The sequence below is a fragment of the Pogona vitticeps genome, chromosome 7 (assembly GCF_051106095.1).
Source record: "Pogona vitticeps strain Pit_001003342236 chromosome 7, PviZW2.1, whole genome shotgun sequence".
Classification (NCBI taxonomy): domain Eukaryota; kingdom Metazoa; phylum Chordata; class Lepidosauria; order Squamata; family Agamidae; genus Pogona; species Pogona vitticeps.
The window spans coordinates 227,931-247,830 of NC_135789.1; the positions used below are offsets into that span (position 1 = coordinate 227,931).

Below are 19,900 nucleotides of genomic sequence, written 5' to 3' on the forward strand. Positions count from 1 at the left end.
CTGCTTTGAACTTACTTGGGCAAGGAAGGAATCTACACAGAACAAAAGGATCTCTGCATATTAAGTCTAGCTTGGAACACAAAAATGTGTTTCGATAACAAAATTTTATCTGATTGCATGGTGGCAGCACCCATGTTGTGTCCCTCCAGCTGTCATATGATGATACTCTTGCTACTTATCAGAGGGTAAGTTATTATGCCTTCAGACTAACAAGAGGAATTATGCTTACCTTACATAAAGGAAAGCAAAAGTATATAGGGCAGTTCTGACACTGCACAAGTCAGATTCACCAAAATGTCAAATCACACACTATTTCTAGGCACACACTATTATAAGGACCCTTATAATTTATTACCAGAGAATGGTCTCAGTTGATGTAATGATTCTAAATGTTTATCTCCTTGATTATATCTGAATTATATCATTCATATGGTTGAATGGGTTTCCAGTTTTAGACAATGTGCCCATGAGAAGCCGCTTCAGAAATTGTACCATTAGGCCCTTGTTGCAGCAACCCCACTCCAGAGTGTCTCCCTCCTCTCTGCTTTTATACGGTATAAAACACTGTCTTGAAAAAGCTGGTGCCACTTGGCTTGTTGAATGTAGGAAAGGAATTTTTTGTGTTGTTTGTGTCTGCATGTGAATAAGGGAGGAAAAATTAAGACAGAAAAAAAACTGGTGAGCTAGTCAGATGTTCCCTAATTAGCTTGAATAAATATAGATGTTTCATCTCTTTGATTTATGCCAGGAATAGCACTGCCAAAGTTTTCTTTGTGTAACCACCGGGCAGATTTCACAGCAATGCTCTAGATTTATGTGTATGAACAACAGAAAAGGGCTGTTTTGGCAGGGACTCCTTAAAAATCTTTGCATAAACCCCCAACAGCCGATCTCAAGGGTGTGATCACCTATTTCATGGCTGGGTGCCATTTTTAGTAATCAAATCCATGTACATGCAACAGTGGCCTTAAGGCTGTAACTATATTTTTACCCACCCTGCTGATGCTCTGCAAAGCTCTGTTTACACGTTGCTGCCTACTCCTGAGACGTAGTCCAATTCCTTTGAAGAAGAAATGCCAGCCGTTCTTGTAATAACCTAAATAAGTAACTTTATATCCACTGAGTAGAGAGCTATTTTCTTTCCCACGTCTATCTGCAACTTCTGTAGACAAGAGGGCACTGGAATCAAACTGGAATGACATGGGTGTGGAAAGTAAGGAGACAGGCCCATAATAATGTTCCTGCTGAGGTATTACAAAACATTTTATAAGCTTAAAAAGTATAATTATTGAAGAAATGAATGATGATGCCACAAACAAAAGTGCTGCAGTTATACACGGAGTGGCAGTTTGCACTATTGGAAGGCATTCACAAGACATTCTTAAGAATAATTAATGTGGATTAGTTAGTGCTTAATAATACCCATTAATCACTCTATTGAGTTCACCAGGAGTGTGGCTAAACGGTGGTATTTTTCCCACAGTTTCAAAACATGTTTATAAATGTCACAGAAAATAAACAAAGAAAGGAAGTGGATGGCTACATCCCCCTCCTTCGTCCTGCTTTGGGGCCGGGAAGGGGCGGAGAGGGGGGAAGAGATATGTAGGACCAAATGCTGCAACCACAGGCTAGATAACGACCTCTGGGTCATTTCAAGGATTTCTTGTACAGTAGAGTACTGTATTTTACTTAAAGTTTCCCTTCTCGAGGCAACTGAACCCAGGCTATGTTTCTTGGGGCTTTTTATCCCCACCACCTTCTGGGAATAGTCTCCAGCTAGCATCGCTTCCTTTTAGCTGGTTTTCGCTTCCCTGACACCTAGAAAGGCAGCTCTCCTCCTCGAGTCACAGAGTTTGACTGAGGGACCGAGGAGGCCCTCTTCCTTCCCACACCCTTCCCAGTGCCTTCAGCTTTCTGGGAACGCCAGCCCCGGCCATAGGAGAGAGCGGGAGACCCCTGACCTCCCTGCCCCTCTGGGGTGGCAATGGGGTCCCTCCTGGCCCTTTCCCCCCCCCCGGGGCAAGAGGCTCCCCTGGAAGCCCTCCGGCTCCTTCTCTCACCTGTTCACACACCACCTGCCTTGCCGACCATCCGGCTTGTGGCTTCCCCCTTCGGCCCTTCCCTAGGCCTCCCTCCCCATTTCCTTCTCATAAACTCCCCTTCCACCTTCCAGAGTGCCGACCTTTATTTTAAAGCTCTCTTCCCTTCCACTAACTTTCTTTCTCCCGCCTTTCTTCCCTCTCCTATCCCCTTCCTCGGCCCCTCCGCATGGCCTCCTCCCTTTCTTCCCCAAGGTTTTTACCCCCCTCGGAGGGCTGGCTTGGGAGGGAGGCCACGGCTTCCTTGGTCCGGGCTGGCTGAGCCCTGAGCGCCTTGCTCTGCCTTCTCTCAGGGCCCGGGTCTTCTTTAGCCCTTCGTCTTCCGTCGGAAGGGCCTCCAGAACTGGGAATAAACTAATTATCTCCCCCCCCCCTTTACAAACAAACAAGCACCCGTCTTATTTACGGCGGGTCTGCGCTTTCTCCCCGAGCCTTCTCTCCCTCCTCCTCCTCCTCCCGCCCTTTCCCTTTCCCTCCTGAGGCCCCGCTTCTCTCGCCTCGTCTAAATAAACGAAGAGGCTTCCCCTCAGGGGATGCTTCTCTTCTCTTCCCCTCAGGGGATGATCCTCGCCGCCTTTTCCCCCCTTTTCGCTTTTCCTGTGGACCTCGACCTCCACCTGCCCCCCCTCTAAGAAAACCCCTCAGAAAGGCGACCTTCCTCCCTCCTCCTCTTCCTCAGGCTCTTCCTGGCGTCTTTTCCTCCTGTTTCTTCCTCACATTTCCCACATTAAAAAAAAAACCTACAGCACGTGGGCTTTCCTTGGACCCCCGGCTTAGTTTTCCCTCACAGATAAACCCCCTTCCCCTCCCCCTCACCTCAAAGCCACCCTTCCCCCCCTCCTTCCCCTTCCCGCCTTTTTTTCCTCCCTCACGCGCCGCTTCTCTCCCTCCGCGAGGGGAGGGGCTCCTATTTATCTGCTTCGCCCCGCCCCCCTCGGGATTGAGAGAGAGAGAGAGAGAGAGAGGTGTGACGTCACGGCAGAAAAATGTAGGAAACAGGTGAAGAAAAAAAGGAGCCCTAGGAGAGAAGGGTCGTAACTCGCATGCGCAATAGCGGGTGTTCTTTTTTTCCCCTTCCCGCCTTTTCTCCTGTCCCTTAGCTCCGCCCCCTTCTCCTTCCTTCCCCCCTCCCTCCCGGAAACTTCCCACGAGGAAGGGAAAACGCGGCCCCCTTTGTCCTTCCTCGGGGGCGCTCCTTGCCCTAACCTAGGTCTTTTCCTCTAGGCGGCGCCCCTGGCTCTCCTCCCCAGCCGGGGAGGAACCTTCACAACAGCCCTGCAAGGTAGGCCAGGCAGAGACCCAGGTTGGTCCAAGAGCACCCATGGGTCCCAGGGCGATTCATAGAAGCCAACAGGGTGTGTGTGGGGGGTCTGGTGGGGTTCCCCGTAGGCCAGCCGCCCCCCCCTGGCCTCCACCTCACCCCGGCTGACTCAAGGCAGGGCCACCTTCCCTCCCTGGATCTTCTTTTGTTCTCTGTCTTAACAGGAGGAGAAGGAGGAGGAGGTGAGAAGGAAGCAAAAGTGGCCGCTGCACTTCCTCCTCCCTGGCAACAGCAGACTTCTTTCCATGGCTTGGTTACAAGGGGCATTTCTCACTCAGGGTTAAGATGGGCCTCCTGGCCTCACAAAAGGCGGGCGACGCCGGGTGTCCCAGGGCCAGGGAGACCCGAGAGCCCGGCCTCCTCCTCTTCCTCCAAAGCGGACGCCAACACCGCCGAGAGAGTGGTCGATTAATAAACGCATAAACAAGCGGGCTGGTGTTGTAACCCCGAGGGTAAGAACGGGTTGTTTCCTGAATGTCGTAGGACCGGCCAAGGAAGAGACACAGGGAACTGAACAGATGTCCCTCTTCAGGGGTCCCCACCGGCAAGGCCAGGGCATCTGGCCCCCCAGAAATCGCAGCAGGATGACTACTTAGAAGCCCACAGCAGGATCTGGGGGTGACGGAGGAAACCCACACCTCGTTTTTCATTCCTCCGTCAGCCCCAGCTGCCTGTTAGGGGCCTTGTAAAACAGGCAGCCTGTTGCAAAGGATGCATATATATATATATATTGGACCATAAATAAAGCTCATTTGATATTTTATTGTCCTCTCTGGAGTTTTTCCTCTCCGTTTTTTTTTAATGAGCCCTCCTTCTTTCTGTTAGGTGATGCAATCCTGTGTAAGAAATTGATACTCGCGGCAGCTGCTCCAATGGTGCTGGAAGAATCGGAGGCATCAGGTGGGGGCAACAAGATTTTTTTTAAATGTCTTTGTGTGTGGGGGACTTACTGTATTCTTTTTCCAGGAGGGAGGAGGAGGTGCACACCCTTTGTTAGCTCTGAAAATAACCCCTCCTTTTCATTTCTGGTTTCTGACTCAGACGTTAAGTTCTGAGAGAAGCCACAGAACGATGAAATTTAAATAGGATTCATTGGGGCTGTGCTGTGTTGTCCAGATCAGTTCATTCCGCTTAACTGCTTCCATACATTTGTAGCTGGGATGACGGCTTCAGTGATATGATGGCCAAAGAGAAAACTGGAATCAATCTGTTTGAAAGTAGGGTCTCATTATGAGGTGGTGGTAGACTCTCTCCTTTGGTGGAAGCTTTTAAACAGAGGTTGGGTGGCCTTCTGCTGGGAGTCAGTTTAGTTACTGTCTAACCCCTGCCTTGCCAAGGCATAAGTGGCTCCCTAAAACTCTGCACATTGAACAAAATGTGAGTTTGGGGGGGGGAATAAGGTGGATGTTCTCTTCCTGTCTTAAAAAGAAGTAGCAGAGTGGGTGCATTCGGAGGAAATGGGTTTCCTTTCCCCCTCCACATGTGAACCAGAGGCCTTCAAGTTCATCTGCCCATCTTCCCGGTGAGGATATTTGTGGCAAGGTTATGCCACTTATGCATCCCAGAATTGAGCAGCTAGAAGCAACCCTAAGGCTCATCTAGTCTAACCCCATGGCAAGGCAGGGGTTAGACAGTAACTAAGCTGACTCCCAGCAGAAGGCCACCCAACCTCTGTTTAAAAGCTTCCACCAAAGGAGAGAGTCTACCACCACCTCATCATGAGACCCTACCTGTTGCCATTGGAAATAAGCCCACCTGCAGCCCCAGTGAGCCGTGCCTGCTGCCAGTCCTAGGCGGTGATGGACTGAGAAGCTGAGCCAGTACAAGGCAGCTCCCTACACTCTTTTAAGTACATTTTGGAGAGTTTCTGCCTAGCAATTGAAAAGCTCTCTCACACACACACTCCTGCCGTGCATGGGCGTAAATATGCCGGCTGAGAGCTAAAGAAGTGGCATGACCTGGGAGGGACACCAAAGCCAGTGGGCACATCCAACAGGTTTCCCCCCTTCTCTTAAAAGGTGGCATTTCCCCCTGGCCACCCCCCCCCCATGTGCTGACAGATGTTAGATTGGGCACCCCTTACTTTCAAAAACCAGTTTGCTTTTCATCACCTCCACATCTGGAAAAGGGAGTGGGAGGCCAAGAGGGTGTCACAGAGGCTGGGGAAGTGTTGGAGAGAGATTGTAAAAGAATGATGGCTTTTCCACAGACACACAACTGCTCCCTGATGCTTCCTGGGGTGGTGGAATTTTGCTGCTGGCTCTGCCAACCGGGACTCTGGCAGCTGGCCAAGATCCCTGACACTCTGGTGGGGGAGGGAGTGCTATGCCAGGGCATCACCGTCTGCTCCACAGAATGGGCACCCTGGCAACGGTGGCACTTTGACTGGGGGCAATTGGACTGTATTCAATTCCAGGCAGAAATCAAGATCTCAAGAGTTCTTTCTTTGTCTCTTTCACTGTCTGACACACACCCAGAGGGCGGCACCCTTATAAATGGCAGTGGAGCTGCCGCTGCTCCTGATGCCTTCCCCCCCCACCCCACCCCCAATGCCCCTGAAACAATGAAGTCTGCAGGGCTCCACACAGGGCAGGCAGGAGCCGTGGTGAAGTGGTAGCAGTTTTGCCTGGTTCAAGACAGCGCGGCCAGTGGCTTCATCAGCCCCGTCTCCGTCTCCAGCCTCTTTCCTCTTTGCTGGGCCCAAAACTAGCACTGGCCAAAGGCAAAGCAGCTTAGAGGAGAATAAACCAGGACCTGTCAGGCAGAGGAGAGGGAGGACCACCTCCTGCTGCCACCAAGGCATCACTTTCCGTCAAGCGGGGCACCCATTCCTCTCCCGAAACTCTTGGTCTGCAACTCCTGCAATCCCTGCCCCTTTGGCTCTTTCGGCTAAGCCTGATGGGAGTTGCAGTCCTGGAAGGTGGCATGTGCCTGCATCCGTGTCAATCAGAGAGAGTGCCAAACCTTAAGCCAGTTCTCTCCCAGTGGTGTGTGTCTTTGCCAGCTTCTGAGACGCACTGCTCAGCTGAACCGCCACATTGGCACATGGGGTAGCCCCAGATCCTTTGCTACCATGAGAACACAAAGAGACCGAGGCACCTCTTCCTCTCACACAAGTGGCTCAGACTAACAACAGAGATGATGGGCAGCAGCAACATATACATATATATATAAGCCTTTGATGGTTCAGCAGCTCCTTAGAAGGATATATTTAAAAAGCCCAGTTCTGTTGGCACTGATCAGCAGCATTTCAGGCAGAAGCCTTTCCCAGCTTTGCCAAGGAATCTTGTGAATTGAACCGGATGGGCTGAACCATGCGCCAACTTCTGCACACAAAGTGGAGGGCATACAGCTGTGCCGGGGTCCCTCCTGTGTGCCCTCATCCCCTCTCTCTCCCCCTTGCAATTCCCCAAGAGGCCCCAAGGATGCCAAGGGCTTGGGCTGCTGTGTGCCATCCATCCAGCCTCCAGGCAGGCCTTGAGAATCCCAGCACAGGTGGCTAACTAGAGCCGTCCTGTTTGGGTTACTTGGGCGGGTGACCAGGTGCCATGTCGAGGTACATGTATGGATGCGTCTGTGGTGCTCCTCACCAGTGGCAAACAAACCGACACAAGAGGCACCACCATGGGCTAATTTGGGCTGTTGTAAGATCTGGTCTGGAATCGCCCCTCATGGAAGAGACTCCCACGACGGGTGTAGGCCACTGATCTTCCTTTGCTGCATTTTTAAGAACAAGGGAAGAGAAGGCTAAGAAATGGGGCCTCTATCTAGGTGGATGTCGTGAAAGGCGTGTCTGGTGCTCCTGAAGCAGTGGGTGCTACCAGGCGGGAAAGAGGAGGCCTGGGGGTTATGGTTCAAGATTCCTCATCAGGTGGAGCTGCCAAGCTCATTCTGTGGCAAAGAAGGTGGTTCAGCAGCTCCTTAGAAGGATATTATTCTGTAATCCATCAGGGTGAGGCATAACGAGATGCTGGTCGGCAGGTTCTGACACAGGGCAGCCACATTGTTCTCTGATGACACACAGCAGGGCAGTTGTGCCATCATCCCCTTAAGGCAACATGGCCTCAATTGGAGGGAGGCATGAATGATTAATTCCTGAAGAAACAGAACACCCGTGGCCTCTTCAGAGGCACTCGTGTCTGTCCTTTCCTCTTGCTGAGTGGGAAAAGGGTTCCTCGCCCTTAACAGTTTGGCTGCCGTCTGTGCCCCACAGAGCAAGGCACCTCTCAGCCTGCTATTACAGGCAGGCGTCCAACCTGTACAGCATCCGGTCCTGTCTATAGCAAAGTGGAAACCCTAGAGAAGGAATAGGGAGGGATGAGACTGGGAGTCCAGGGTCCTGCTTCTTTAACAACCCTTCAGAAACCCACAAATGGAGATCCTGCATTTTTGAGGAGGGAACAAGGATCATAAAACAAAGACTACGAAGCCTGCACAGAGTGCACTCAATTTTCTCACTGAAGAGTTACAAGAACTCACAGCTGTCAAGAACTAAGCAGAAAGTCAGTCATCTCAGCACCAGATTCCTTTCTTCTTTGCAGGCAAGGCCACGCTCCACACCAATTGCTCCCTTCTGTTCTATCTGGGAATCTCATTTGAACAGCCCTCCCTTTAAGGCTGAGTCTCAAAACACAGGAAGTCCTAGCTCACCGCCTGCCCCCCCCTCAGACGTGAGCCCCCATTCCAACATAAGGCTTTCCAAACACCAGCTCCTGTGAACAAGCAACACACTTCTTCTCATGCAAGAGGGGAGAAACCTCTTGTAAAAACATTCATACTTGTGTAATAAAGAAACTTAGTCACATAACCCATAAGCAAAAGTTAAAAGCACAGGTAAGTAATGTTTTTATTGGACTGATAAAACAAAAAAGCAAACTTTCTGGTTCCTCAGAACTCTTCGCCATTATGTGAAAGAGTATAGAATGACTCTGAAAGCTTGCTTTTTTTCTTATCCAGTACGACACCTCCCTCTGCTGGCAAGGTCAGACAACTACACGTGTGTCTTTAGACCTCTCAACAGCTATACAGCTGCCGGGAGCACTCGTGTTTTCCCACACAGCCTCCCTACCAAGTAGGATAGTGGTTGCTCGGTTTTGTGGCTCTGCAGGGCACATGTCTGATTTGCTTACCAACCAAACAGCAACCTGAGGACCATCTAAAATAGCTTTGGCCAAATACCGCCTTTCTGTCAAAAACAATAAACCAGAGGTTCTGCTGCAATGACACCTCTTGCTAAGGAGAGACCTGCATCTCTCTCCAGCTCCAACTATGCAGAATGGATGTTGACACACAGCAGAGACTTCTGCCCAGCCATCCTCTCCACAGAGAACACAGCACCAGAAGAGCCCCAGTGGCAGAGCCCTCCTCGGCCTATGTGTGACCATGATGTGATTGGGGAGGGGAGGCAGACCCCTTTACTAGGCAGGACAAGGTACCAGCAGGGGAAACAGAGACCCCACAGGCGAGATGTTTTGTGCTATTAATTTTATGGCAATGCTACAGTTTCTTTTCCAGGAACAAAAGTGGTTCCAGGAGAAGTTTACCATGACCACCACTTCCAAGTCAGTTCCCAGGTAAGGATTTGAACACAATCCTTCTGAGCCCTAGTCTGCCACTCTATCCATTATACCACACTGTCTCTCCCACCCACAGTCATGCAGAGAACTTAAATAATACCAGTTGGGCCAAGTAGAATGAAATGCAAACAACCACTTCAGAGCTTCAAAAGGCATCAAATGAATTTATGTGGCCATTTGTGGAAACAGTGTTGATAATTAACTGAACAGTGCCTAGATTTTGTAATGCCTGCAAGCAAGGTGAACATTGCGGTGGCTGGGGATTTCCCTGCCTGGCTACCTGGAGACCAGGTCCAACTTCCACCCTGCCCAGAAGTGGCCCAGATTTTCATCCACATTCCAGCTCTCTGAAGCAAGAAATGATTCAGCAACAGTACCATCTATTTATTAAACATCTAACATAGCTAAAGTGTCCACAGCAGTTTGAGAGACCGCATAACCACTATAGCACTTATATGGTTTGGGAAACAGGCTTATCAACAGCATGGAGTAGAAAAGGTGGCCTATCTCACAACCAGAGATTGTCTAGAAAACAACATGGCGCCAGGAGGGTGTCAAGCCCTGCCATGGCACACTTTCACGGAAGCAGGCAAGAATCCAAATCATGCTCAGCGGAAGAAATACTGTCTGACACAAAGCCTCTTTAGCTGACGAGCGCTCATCCAGTCTCCAAAAGGGAAAGGCTGGCGCAGAAGTCTATTGCCAGGAGTTTGTCAAAGTGTAAAACAGCCCAGCAATTGTCAGCTGCTTCTCTGATTGCTTCAGAGAACTTTGTGGTGGAAGAAGCTTCTGAATCTGGGCCGAAGTTAGATCCTGATTTTGAAGAACTAGTTGTAGAAAACCTCAGGATTTCCCTTTGACCTCACAAGGTCAACATGCCCGCAGCTGAGTGGAGACATGCAGAAGCAACCCCAGATTACCACTCGTGTTGATCGCTTGGCGGCCAGAAGGTGTTCCCAACGGGATGCTGGATCTGTTGACTATCTGCTCCAGATTCCAGTCATTTTGACAAAGTGACCTCTGCTAATCTATCCAGAGTGCCTTGTTTCCAAACCTGGCTGGCCCTGCCTTCTCAAACCCAATAAGGGCCCTTCTGGGATCACTGGAGGTTTGTATTTTAACTCTTCTGCTGCAGATTCTCCCACTGCCAGATTATGGTGCACAAATGCAGAAAAACTGAAGAGGAGTTGGAAGAAAAGACAGTCATTGAATTCAGATGAAGCGGCTGGTCTGAAGATCCCTCGATTTGCCTGCAGGAGGGAGAGAGAAAGAGACAGACTTCCATTAGAAGTCAGAAAGGCTTTCAGCTGAAGCTGGAAACTCAGCTGGCACCAGCGCACACACCCCACAGCCGACAATTTCGGCAAGAAGAGCTCAGCCCTTGCACCCGTGACCCTTCTATCCTTTCTGCCATGCCTGCCCCAGGTGTCGTTTCCCCACAGATGGTGCCTCTTGACCCAATCCGAGAGTGATCCCAGCCTAGGAAGTGAGAGATGTATCCCCATTCACACAGAGCTGGTGCTCAGAAATCATGCACAGGAAGTGAGAAGTTAAACTCCCAGTGGAGAAATGGAATAGGGTTTCATACAGGCCTGGGGAAGAAGGAGGGCACTCAGCCCCACTCAGGCAGACTTTGGTCCCTGCATGAGAAAGATGATGTAGCTTTAAAGGAGTCGGGGAGAAGCAGCCCAGTCATGGGTGGTCAGCGTCTCATGAGCCCCAGTGGCAGCAGAGCCTGAAGCGCTGGCCAAAGGAAAGCATGCGGACCTCAGCAGGTGAACCCTTTCACCGCTCATCCATCTAGAGGCATCTCTCTCGTGGTCCAGTACACTTTAAAGCAAGGCCTTTGGGATCCTGAAAACTAGCCTGCTTCTTAAAAAGGACAATTCCTTCCAGGACTTTTTTCCCCAGAAGGAGCACTCCAGGACCAATGACTGGAGGGCTGAAGGGAAGCCATAAGCAACTCTCTCCAAGCTGTGACCGTCTGCAGGAACAGGAGCATCTCCCCCCCCCCTTTTCTCTTGACCCCCAGACTGTCCTGCAATACAGAACTCCCATCAGCTACTTCACATCCTGGCTCCTCCCCAAACACACACAGAACTCGCCTCTTGTGGAGGTGGAGGAGGAGCGTCGCCCAGGCCAGCATCAACGGCGTCCTTCCGCAGGAGCACCCGACTGTCATCCTTCCCGGGGGCTTCTGCTCCTCCCCCTTCATTCTCCTCCAGATCCACCACATCCTGGCTATGAGGAGCCACCTCGCCCCAATGCTTCTCCACGGTGGCCTCTAGCGCCATGTGTTTCTGCCTAGTCAGCTCGGCCAGGGTGGCCTCGAGAGCCAGCCTCGCCTCATAGGCGCCTTTTTCCAGCCGGGCAGCGCTTTTAGCTGCCTCCTGGCAGGCCGCTTCCACCTTCCGCTCCAGCACGGCCACCTTGGCCCGGAGCTTCTCCGCAAGGTCTTCCTTCTCCTTGACTTGAGCCAGGGCCCGCAAAATGTCTGCTTGCAGGGCCGCCTTGGTCTCTTCGTGTCTGAGGTTCAGGCCCTCGATCTGTGCCTCCAGCTCCGTCACTTTTGCCTCCTCTGCTTTCAGGCGTTGGTGGGTCTCCAGCCAGTCCTCACTCAGAGCCTTCACCTGGTTTGACAAAAACAAGTGAAATGTTTCTGGGCAAGCTCAAACCAGCACGGCATGATGTGGTTTACAAGGATTTATCTTCAAAGTCTCTTCCTTGCCCTGAAAACTAGAACTGTCTCTTTCTTCTGCCCGCTTCCCCCATAAATGTCTTACCTTCAACTGAACACTTTCCATTTGGGCAAAGTCATCCTGAAGCTGTTTCTGCAACGTTGTCTAGGAAGGAAATGGGAAATGAACAACAAGGCATGGAAGCAAAGTCTCCCGCCAGTGGCGCTTCCCTCCCAGCATTCCCAGGCCCCTTGCAAAAGGAGACTCCGCCCCTGCTGCCTCTGGAGAGACTGAGGAAAGCCAGAGGCTGCTGCAGGGCCGCCAAGCACCAGGCTTCTGCAACATCCCTTTTATTTGGAAGCCTCCCTTGGGGGGCTTCTCAGAGCATTCTCAGAAAAGGGAAGGGTGGGTGGCTGCCATGCAGGGCTCTGTCTAGAAGTCTGTCCAGCCACCAAGAGAGATAGGGGAGACAAAGAGAAAAGAAAAGGTGAATCGGAAGGAAGCAGCATGTTGAGGGACTACAGCGTGTGTGTGTGTATGGGTGGGGCTCTTTTCCCCATAAAAGGATGCAGCTGGGCTCCAAAGAAAGCACTGCAAGAGATAATTACACAGATAAAGAGTGCCTGAGAAAAGAACAGGCCCTTCCTTCCAGAGGAACCCAGAGCCACACCAGCAAGCTTACAAGACAGATACTCACTGTATTATCTTCTGTGCATTCAGTTCCAGAAACATTATCTTCACACCTGGAAAAAAGAAAGACAGCCAAAAGGCCTAAGAAAAAAGCAGATTTTTCATCCAGAGGAAATTGCCACCTCTTGCTCTAGCAGAAACATAGACTACCACCACTTGTTAAAAATGCTTTGTAAGAAAATAAAGCTGTGGTTTTCCTTTGTTTCTTATCTGCTGTGCATCACAGCTGCGATTTTTAATCCATTACATATATTCTTGGCATTTTAAATTGGCTATTACTGTGTTTCCCTGAAAATAAGACAGGGTAAGCATATTGAAAAATTCTACTAGGGCTTATTTTCAGGCTAGGTCTTATTTGGGGGGAAACAGGGTAACAACAAATGCAAAAACAGCCTGACATTTCTGAAAAGGTAATGCTTACAAAGTGTGTAACAGAAGCAGCTCTACAAACCTGCAAATTGTGGGGCTTTACACAAAGTACTCTTTACAAATTAAATTAAATTATTTATTTGCTGATTTAGGAGACACTTTGCTCAGTCCAGCTTTCAACGAACACCATGGCAATAAAGCCACAACAGATAATACAGTATTTAAAAAAACAGGCAACAGAAAATGTAGCAAACTCTTGTGCTAGAATGTTACAACAGCAACCTAAAAGGCCAGAATAATAACTTTCATAGCTACTGCATTTACGGCGGGGCAGGTTTTTAAAAACCACATTAGGAAGTTGAAGTCGAACTTAATGTTAAGTTGAACTTAGCATTTACTTTTCCCGCCACCCAAAAGTCTCCACGTTTTGCATGGAGTGAGGCGGGAGAGCCTTCTTATCTGCCAACCTGAAGCAGGCTTCTAAAAACCACGGATTTTCTCCTGTCCTCCGCCACTAATTTTGCTCCGTCCTGCTACGGAAGTTGACCTGCCCAAACCCTACTTACTCTTTGGACATTTTGACGCTCTAGCCCATTGACTCTTCTCTCCACGCGTCCATCTAGGCTTCCATTTAAACCATCGACCTCCTGCGCCAGCGCTCGTGATTGGTGGGCTGCTCCGCCCTTCTTCTCCGATTGGTCAATTCGAAAAGCACGCGATTGCGCCGAGAGGCTACCGGGACGCTGGAGGGGGAGGTACAAAACATTAAAGTGGTCTCGACGCGGGAGAAGATTCCTAGAGCGGCGCGACGGCAGAAGAACACGTCTTTTAAGTAATCCTAGAGAGGAAAAGAAAGGCGGAGTTGCCTTTCCTGGCGCGTAGTGGGGGGGGGGAGGTGAGGGCGGAGGCGGGGCTCGATCCGGGGCCTGGACGGAAAAGGGAGCGCTGATTGGCCGGCGTGTCTATTGTTTTTAAAGCAATTAGGAAGCCTCGCCTTCGAAATCTGGAATCTCGTGGCTGCTTGTTTTTATGACAAGTCCCAGATTGTAAATCCTTTTCCCTTTCAACATTCCTTGGAGGTTCTCTGCCCGGTCTGTGAACCAGGCGACAGCTTTCCAATTCCAATCCCTTTTTCTTTAATAAATACACGAACGCAGCTAACTAAGGAGCAAGTTTGCAACAATCTGGTTTCCATGGGGGGGGGGGAGAGGGGCGGCCTCCCGCGTGCATTTGCTTTTCAGCATTTTTATTGATTGATTTGATTTGATTTGATTTGTATTCCCCTCCCCCCCAAAAAAATCTGGTCTACGCGACCACTCTGAGCATCACGGCGACCTGGCTTATCTCCGGGAAGCCCCGCTGCTGTGGGAGCTTTTTTTTGTGCCCTGTCGGGTCCTGGCCCAGCCTTTCCCTTCCGCATTTTTTCTCTTCCTGGAGGGTGGGGGTGGGGGGCACAAAAGAGCCTCCCCAAAAAGGGGGAGGAGCGGGGGGGGACATAGTTGCCCCCCCGGGACAGCGGCAGCCTCCTCTTCCGGCTCCAAAGCACCACCGGCGTGTTTGTGTGTGTGCAGGAGAGCCCCCCCGGCCCCCGGGGCGCCTGCCTGCCTGCCTCTGCCCCGGAGATGCCGCCTTAGCCGGCCCCGGGGCGCCCCCTGCTGGCCATGGGCTGCCAGTCCTCGACGGAGCGCGCTTCTCGCCGGCCGGGGCCGGGCTGGCCCGGGGGCTTCGCGGCAGGTGAGCAAGGAAAGCCCCCTCGGGGCCACGAAAGGAGGGAGGGAGGCCGGCCAGCCGGCCGGCGTGCTTTGCCTGCGCCTCGCCCGCCCCTCCCGGCACCAGCGGGACTCGAGCCGCGGGCAGGTGGGAGGCGTGCGCTCGCCGGCGGCTTCCTTTGGGCTCCGCGCCCCCCCCCCCCGAGCAGGAGAGCGCGCCCCTGACGCCCGAGCCGCGGGGCTGCAAGGCCACCGTCGGGGCGAGCCGGAGCCGCCGCCGGGTCTCGTGTTGCCGGGCGGGGCGGACAGGGCTGGGCTGGGCAGGACCGGCCGCGGCGTCTCCTCCGCCTCCCGCGCCCACCATGGGCTTGTGCGTGACCAGAGGTGAGCCTCCCCCAGCTGCCCACCCCCCACCCTCAGGAGGGATCGGGAACGGCGGTCCTGCCTGGGGCCACCCCCTCTTCCCTGCCACGCTGCCTCCCTCGGCGGGACCGCTCCGGCCGCCCCTCGCCCGTGAATGAAAGCGGCGGCGGAGGGGGGGGCGTCTCGTGGACAGTTGGGGCCGGGAGGGACCCCCCCCCCTTTGGACCCCGGCCGGGCAGAGGTCAGGGCGCAGGAAAGTTAGCTGGTCGGCCTCCCGACGGCTGGCTAAGGTCAGATTTCCCGTCAGGGCGACTGGTTGCTGATGGTGGCTAAGATAAACCTCCATGTGCAAGCACTGTCTATCTCTTAGAGGCGGCACCTGCCTGGCTAATGTGGGGCGCGCGCGGGGGGGGGAGCATCTAGTCCCACCAGCGGTCCCTGACCTGCAACGGGACTGGGGTGCCTGGCGCCTGACCTCTCTTTCGTCCTTTTGCCAGGCATGGGTGGGATTCTGTTCTACACCTCAGGCCTTTGGTGGGTTTTAGGACTTAGCATGGTTTGCAATAAATCCTTTGCACTCTGCACATCCTTGGTGGCCCTCTCATCTCTTCGGTTAGGATGTGTTTTTGGCCTGAGCTCCACAGGTGCCAGAGGAAGTAGGAACCCAAAAGAGCAGGATGCCTTTTGAAGCCGGCCCCTGCGAGCACCAGCTTTTGGGCGACGAAGGCCTTTTCTTCAGCCCTTCATGTGGCTTGAGATCTAACAGGGCAGCCGGGAGGGGAGGGGAGGGAAGCTCTCCTTCAGAGGAAGCGCTGGCAAGATGCCAAGAAGGCAGCGTCAGTGCAGTCTCTTACCTCCTCTAAAGGAGGGAACCTGGTAGCAACATGGAGAGCAGCCTAATGGGAACACCTGCCAACACCTGGAGCAGCAAAAGGCTTCTCTCTCCACTCCCTGGGACAAAAAAAAAAAGGGGGGGGAGGAGGAACCAACCCTGGGTTTTAAGAGGGGCAGGAGATGGCGGGCACAGCAGTGCCACCTAGTGGTCTTCCTTGGGCCTCCTGGTGGTCACTTGTTCTGCCTGCTTTCTTGCAGATTTCTTCACAAGCAGCCATAAGGAACAGCCAGTTCACTCCCAGGCAGAGGGCCCCCTTGTGGCCCCCCAGGAGAGCCCCAGCGCCCCAGAAAAGGACAAGAGCAAAGAGGTAAGGTTGCTGAAGGGACCTCGGGATGGCCCCTCCCGTGGAGATTGGGGAGGGCTTCAGGCCAAGGGGGCTGGAAAACAGGAGTGACTGGGGTAGGAGAGATTGTTCTCCCTGAGGGAGCCCCCCCCTCCCGAGAGCTGTCATTGCCCCTTCCTTTAGACTGAGGACAGATTGGAGTGAAGAAGGCAGCACCCCCCCCCCACCTCCCCACACACCTCTTTCATGGACAGAGACATCATCTCCTAAACGGCAGCAGCCGGGCCCTTCCCACCACCCCCTTTTCTTCCTTCCAACAGAAGAATGGCCAGGTCTCCTCCAGCGGCCTCCTCTCCAGGGCCAACCCAGGCTTCTCCTCCGGGGGCTACAACGTGACGGCCCTGGCCACGTCCTCCCTGGTGGGTAGGTACCGACACCGGTCCTCTCCGGAGGCCAGTGGCTTCCAGCGTGGGCGACTCTGGTCTTGGGACCCCTTGGAGGAGGGCCTGCCAGCTTGCAGGTACACAGTACCTGTTGAACCGAGTGGGGAAAAGGGCCGGCTGAAGTCCGATGGCCGGCCGGGTGCCTCTCCTTGCTTTCTCTGGAGCACAGGCAGGAAGGGGGCAGCTCCTAAGCAACAGGCCAAGAAGTCTGAGGAGAAGAGGGCTGGAGAAAGGGAGAATGCAGCGGGGTGTGTGTGTGTGTGTTGTGTCCTGAGGCATTGTGGTCTGCAAGCCAAGCCTTGGCCTGTTCCCAAAGCAGCCTCCCTACTTTCGGTTTGTCTGCGCTGCTGAAGCCATGAGACCTTGTGGAGATTAACAGATCTCGGTGTGTTTGTTTCCATGGCAACTTCCAGCCCTATTTTGGCACAGCCGTGGCCAGGTTCTTCTGCCCTCCCTTCCCCCTCCCGCCAGCCTTTCCATGCCTCCTCAGAGCCTGCACCCCTGGGCTCCCGGTTCCTCCTCTTCCTCTGTCTCTGCCGCCGCTCCCCTCCCCCAGGCCTCGTCCAGACCATCAAAGACCACATCACCAAGCCCACCGCCATGGCCCGGGGCCGCGTGGCCCATCTCATCGAGTGGAAGGGCTGGAGGGCCTCCCAGGCGGGCTGGGATCCTACCCTGACAGGCGAGGAGCTCTATGCTGATCTCACGGATGAGCTGAAGGAGGCTCGGTTCGCTGCAGGTGAGCCAGGGCGGAAAGGGGCGGGGGCCCCCTGGGGGAGCCCCCTGGGGCCTGGGCAGGGAGCCCCTAAAACTGCACCTCCTTTCCAGGTTGCATGCCGGACAGAGGGATGGTTCCCCTCTTTCCCAGCCAAAAACACCTCATGGAGTCGTGGCCTTGCTACACTGGGCTGAGGTGGGGGGGGCTTCATTTGCCTCCCACCTGAGTCATCCCTTGCAGTTACCTTGCATTCATCCCCATTTAACTCAGTGGAGCTGACATCAGATGAAACCTGCACAGGTTTGCTCTGGATGTTTATCTGTCTCCCAAAAGCCATGATTCACTCCTGGGTAAGGATGGGAGGCCTCATTCCTGCTGGAGCAGGGAGCTCCTTTCAGGCCTGACCTACTAGCTTCAGGGCTCCCGGTGGGGACTTAAGAGGACGACCAGCCACGGCTGCCTCCCTTGCCCAAAGCACCTCTGGCTATCCCTTTCCTCCTCCCCCCCCCAGGTGTTGCCGAGCAGTTTGCCATAACGGAAGCCACCCTGAGCGCCTGGTCCTCGCTGGAGGAAAGAGAGATGGATTACGGAGGGGCCACCCAAGAGGTGGTCCAGCTGCAAGGTAGGTCCTTGCCCCTTCGGCTTACCCCCGTCCCCTTCCTCTGCTCTCTGTAACCCTTGAAGGCCTGGGCAAAATGGGGTGTGCGGGTTGGGTGCTCTCAGGAGGGGAGCAAGTGGAAGCCCCCCCCCCTTGGTCACAGATGGCCACAGCCTTCGCATCTGGAAACCAGCCTCACTCCAAGGAGCTTCTAGGTTTCAGAGGGCATTTGGGCTCCTTTCTGCCTTACTACTCTGTTCAGGCTCGGCTCTTCTTTCAGCTCTTCCTCCTCCTTTTTTCCCCATCCACTCCCCTGCTGTTGAAAGGTAGCTCCTCAAGGTGGGAGACCTTTCTGTCTCCATTTTATGTCTCTTCAAGTTCCCACAAGTGTAACTCAAGAAAGCTTCCCGACTCTTCCTCCTAGTCAAATGCTTCCAGTTCTGAGCCTCATTTGATTCAGGTACCGCAGCTGCCCTGTGTATTCCCTGCCCTTTCAGCGATGAGCTCAAGGTGGCTTACGTGGCTCTCCTGCTTCCCAGTTTATCCTCATGACAGTGAAGTCGACCAGGCTGAGCGTGTGTAGCGGTCCCAAGATCACCCGAAAACCCGAGGGATTCAAACTCAGGCCTTTAGAGTCCTAGTCCAGCACTCTGACCTCTGCCACTCCTTTTCCTCTAGACCTGGAAAGCATCTACCTGCAGGGGAACGTCCTTTGGGGCTCAGAGGGCACTGGGGGCCCTCACGTCACAGAAAGCCTCCCGGTCTTCTCCCCGTCTGGCCAGGAGTCCCCCGTTCCAAATGGACATGTGTGGCCCAGGTGGGGGGAGCTGCCCCCTTCCGCCCGAGGGGAGCAGCAAGAAGAGGAGAGCATGCCTGGATCCCTCTGGCTTTGGCGCAGCAACACCTCCCTCCGATACGTGGACAGCAGCTCCGTCTCTGAGGACGACGTCTTCTATAACTAGAGGATGGCTGCACTGGAGGCCGTGGGTGGACGGGACGGGCTGGCCAGAGGAGGCCGCTGTCCCCCTCGGTGAGCTGGGCTCCAGCCTCCTCTCCCCCCCCCCCCACCCCAAAAGAGAAGAGGATGCCTTTTCTCTCAGAAGGCTGCAGTCCCTTTGGAGACAGGTTCCAGGAAGAGACAGGAACGGGAGAGGCTCCTGTTTGCCTCAGCTGCCTCTCAGTGAAACTCAGAAAGGGAACTGTTTTGAGAATATTTTCTCCTTGAGGGGTGGGGGCAAAAAAACAGAGATGGAGGTTATTGTTTTTTGGACGACCATTCTCCATCCCATGGCTGACGTAGTTTTAAAAAAAGCAAAACCAAAACCAACATTGTAGCCCCTCGCCAAACACGCACACAAAGCAACATCCTTGGCAACCCCACCCGCTCTGCTTATGGCAAGCAAAACCCGAGGGTCCTTAGGCGGCCATCAGCCCTGGGGTGTTTGGGCCGACCCCTCTCCTGGCTTTTGGTGCCTGTTCTGTGCTTTTGGATCAACACGGACACACAGGCAAAGTGGCTCCTTCTGCACTCTGGGCGAGGGTGTGAGAGGGTGACCGTCTCCGCTTGGAAGCTGTCTCTGGTGACACAGCCTTGGGAGCACTGCCTTCCTCGCGCCTGCCAGAGATTCTGACTGCAGAGGGTTCAGGTCAGCAGAGCAGGACCGGGAAGGGATCGGAGCAGCTGATGATGATCAGGCTGCAAATCCTGGCTTGGTGGGATGAGCCCGGCCTCCTCTTGTCCTATCTGGCCGGTTGCTTGGAGCAGAGATCCACTGACCACTGTCCAGGCGTGTATGTGTGTGCTAACTAACAATCCAGAGGATCCCTTGATGTTTGTTGGCAGTTTGCTGCTCACAGGCTGTTGTCTCTCTTTGGTTCCTTGTCACGTGTGTATATTTGTAAATAAAAGATACGCCGTGCAGAGTCGTGGCTCGTCACCAGATGGGTGGGGTGGACATTTCATATATAAATAAACAAGGCAGATCCTGATCTGAAGGGCCCAGCCCCTCCTGCGTCGCCCCATTCAGCCCAGGGGGGCCATTGTCCGGGCCCCTGGGGCAGGGGGGATAGCTCCCCAAGGAACGGGCTTTGAAGGTGGACAAAGGGCACCGGGTTTTTAAAGGGGAAAAGGCATTGTGTTATTTCCACGTCCCCTGCC

The 19,900-nt window shown here is 53.4% G+C and overlaps 2 protein-coding genes and 1 long non-coding RNA gene across 8 annotated transcripts in view; 1 reads left to right on the forward strand and 2 right to left on the reverse strand.

The window, feature by feature from the left end:
- The window catches only part of LOC110073156 (uncharacterized), an 86,677-nt gene extending 83,753 nt beyond the window's left edge, over positions 1–2,924 (reverse strand). The window contains exons 1-2 of one of the 2 annotated variants that reach the window (XR_012080502.2): positions 2,061–2,924; positions 996–1,190 (exon numbers count right to left, since the gene is read on the reverse strand). This is a non-coding gene — a long non-coding RNA (uncharacterized LOC110073156). The remainder of the gene's footprint in view (positions 1–995; positions 1,191–2,060) is intronic. The other variant, XR_002299518.3, reaches the window with a different exon arrangement.
- Positions 2,925–3,231: 307 nt separating this feature from the next.
- Positions 3,232–19,665, forward strand: FAM131C (family with sequence similarity 131 member C). Of its 4 annotated transcripts, XM_078379469.1 has the most exons (7): positions 3,232–3,381; positions 4,246–4,320; positions 15,898–16,007; positions 16,304–16,406; positions 16,983–17,165; positions 17,656–17,766; positions 18,421–19,665. In XM_078379469.1, exons 2-7 carry the CDS (start codon positions 4,293–4,295, stop codon positions 18,702–18,704), a joined length of 819 nt encoding a protein of 272 aa, XP_078235595.1. In that variant the 5' UTR covers positions 3,232–3,381; positions 4,246–4,292; the 3' UTR covers positions 18,705–19,665. The 4 variants fall into 4 exon arrangements, with proteins under 4 accessions (XP_078235595.1, XP_078235596.1, XP_078235594.1 ...); XM_078379470.1 differs by lacking the exons at positions 3,232–3,381; positions 4,246–4,320; positions 18,421–19,665 and adding exons at positions 14,255–14,467; positions 18,240–18,392; XM_078379468.1 differs by lacking the exons at positions 3,232–3,381; positions 4,246–4,320 and adding an exon at positions 14,258–14,467.
- Positions 9,366–13,436, reverse strand: LOC110073163 (uncharacterized). Of its 2 annotated transcripts, none has more exons than XM_020782052.3 (5): positions 13,300–13,436; positions 12,372–12,417; positions 11,780–11,839; positions 11,102–11,626; positions 9,366–10,246 (listed from the first exon to the last, which is right to left on the reverse strand). In XM_020782052.3, the coding sequence occupies exons 1-5, from the start codon at positions 13,308–13,310 to the stop codon at positions 10,025–10,027; spliced, it is 864 nt and encodes a 287-aa protein (XP_020637711.3). In that variant the 5' UTR covers positions 13,311–13,436; the 3' UTR covers positions 9,366–10,024. The 2 variants fall into 2 exon arrangements, with proteins under 2 accessions (XP_020637711.3, XP_078235593.1); XM_078379467.1 differs by lacking the exon at positions 13,300–13,436 and adding an exon at positions 13,201–13,295.
- Positions 19,666–19,900: the final 235 nt, after the last annotated feature.

Coding starts and splice junctions, on each gene's coding strand:
- LOC110073163 (XM_020782052.3), bottom strand. Junction 11,840..12,371: donor AATGCACAGAAGATAATACA/GTGAGTATCTGT, acceptor TTTCCTTCCTAG/ACAACGTTGCAGAAACAGCT. Junction 10,247..11,101: donor CTCCTCCACCTCCACAAGAG/GCGAGTTCTGTG, acceptor TCCCTCCTGCAG/GCAAATCGAGGGATCTTCAG.
- FAM131C (XM_078379468.1), top strand. CDS start 14,395: ATGGGCTGCCAGTCCTCGACGGAGCGCGCTTCTCGCCGGCCGGGGCCG. Junction 16,407..16,982: donor GGCCACGTCCTCCCTGGTGG/GTAGGTACCGAC, acceptor CCCCTCCCCCAG/GCCTCGTCCAGACCATCAAA. Junction 17,166..17,655: donor GGAGGCTCGGTTCGCTGCAG/GTGAGCCAGGGC, acceptor TCCCCCCCCCAG/GTGTTGCCGAGCAGTTTGCC.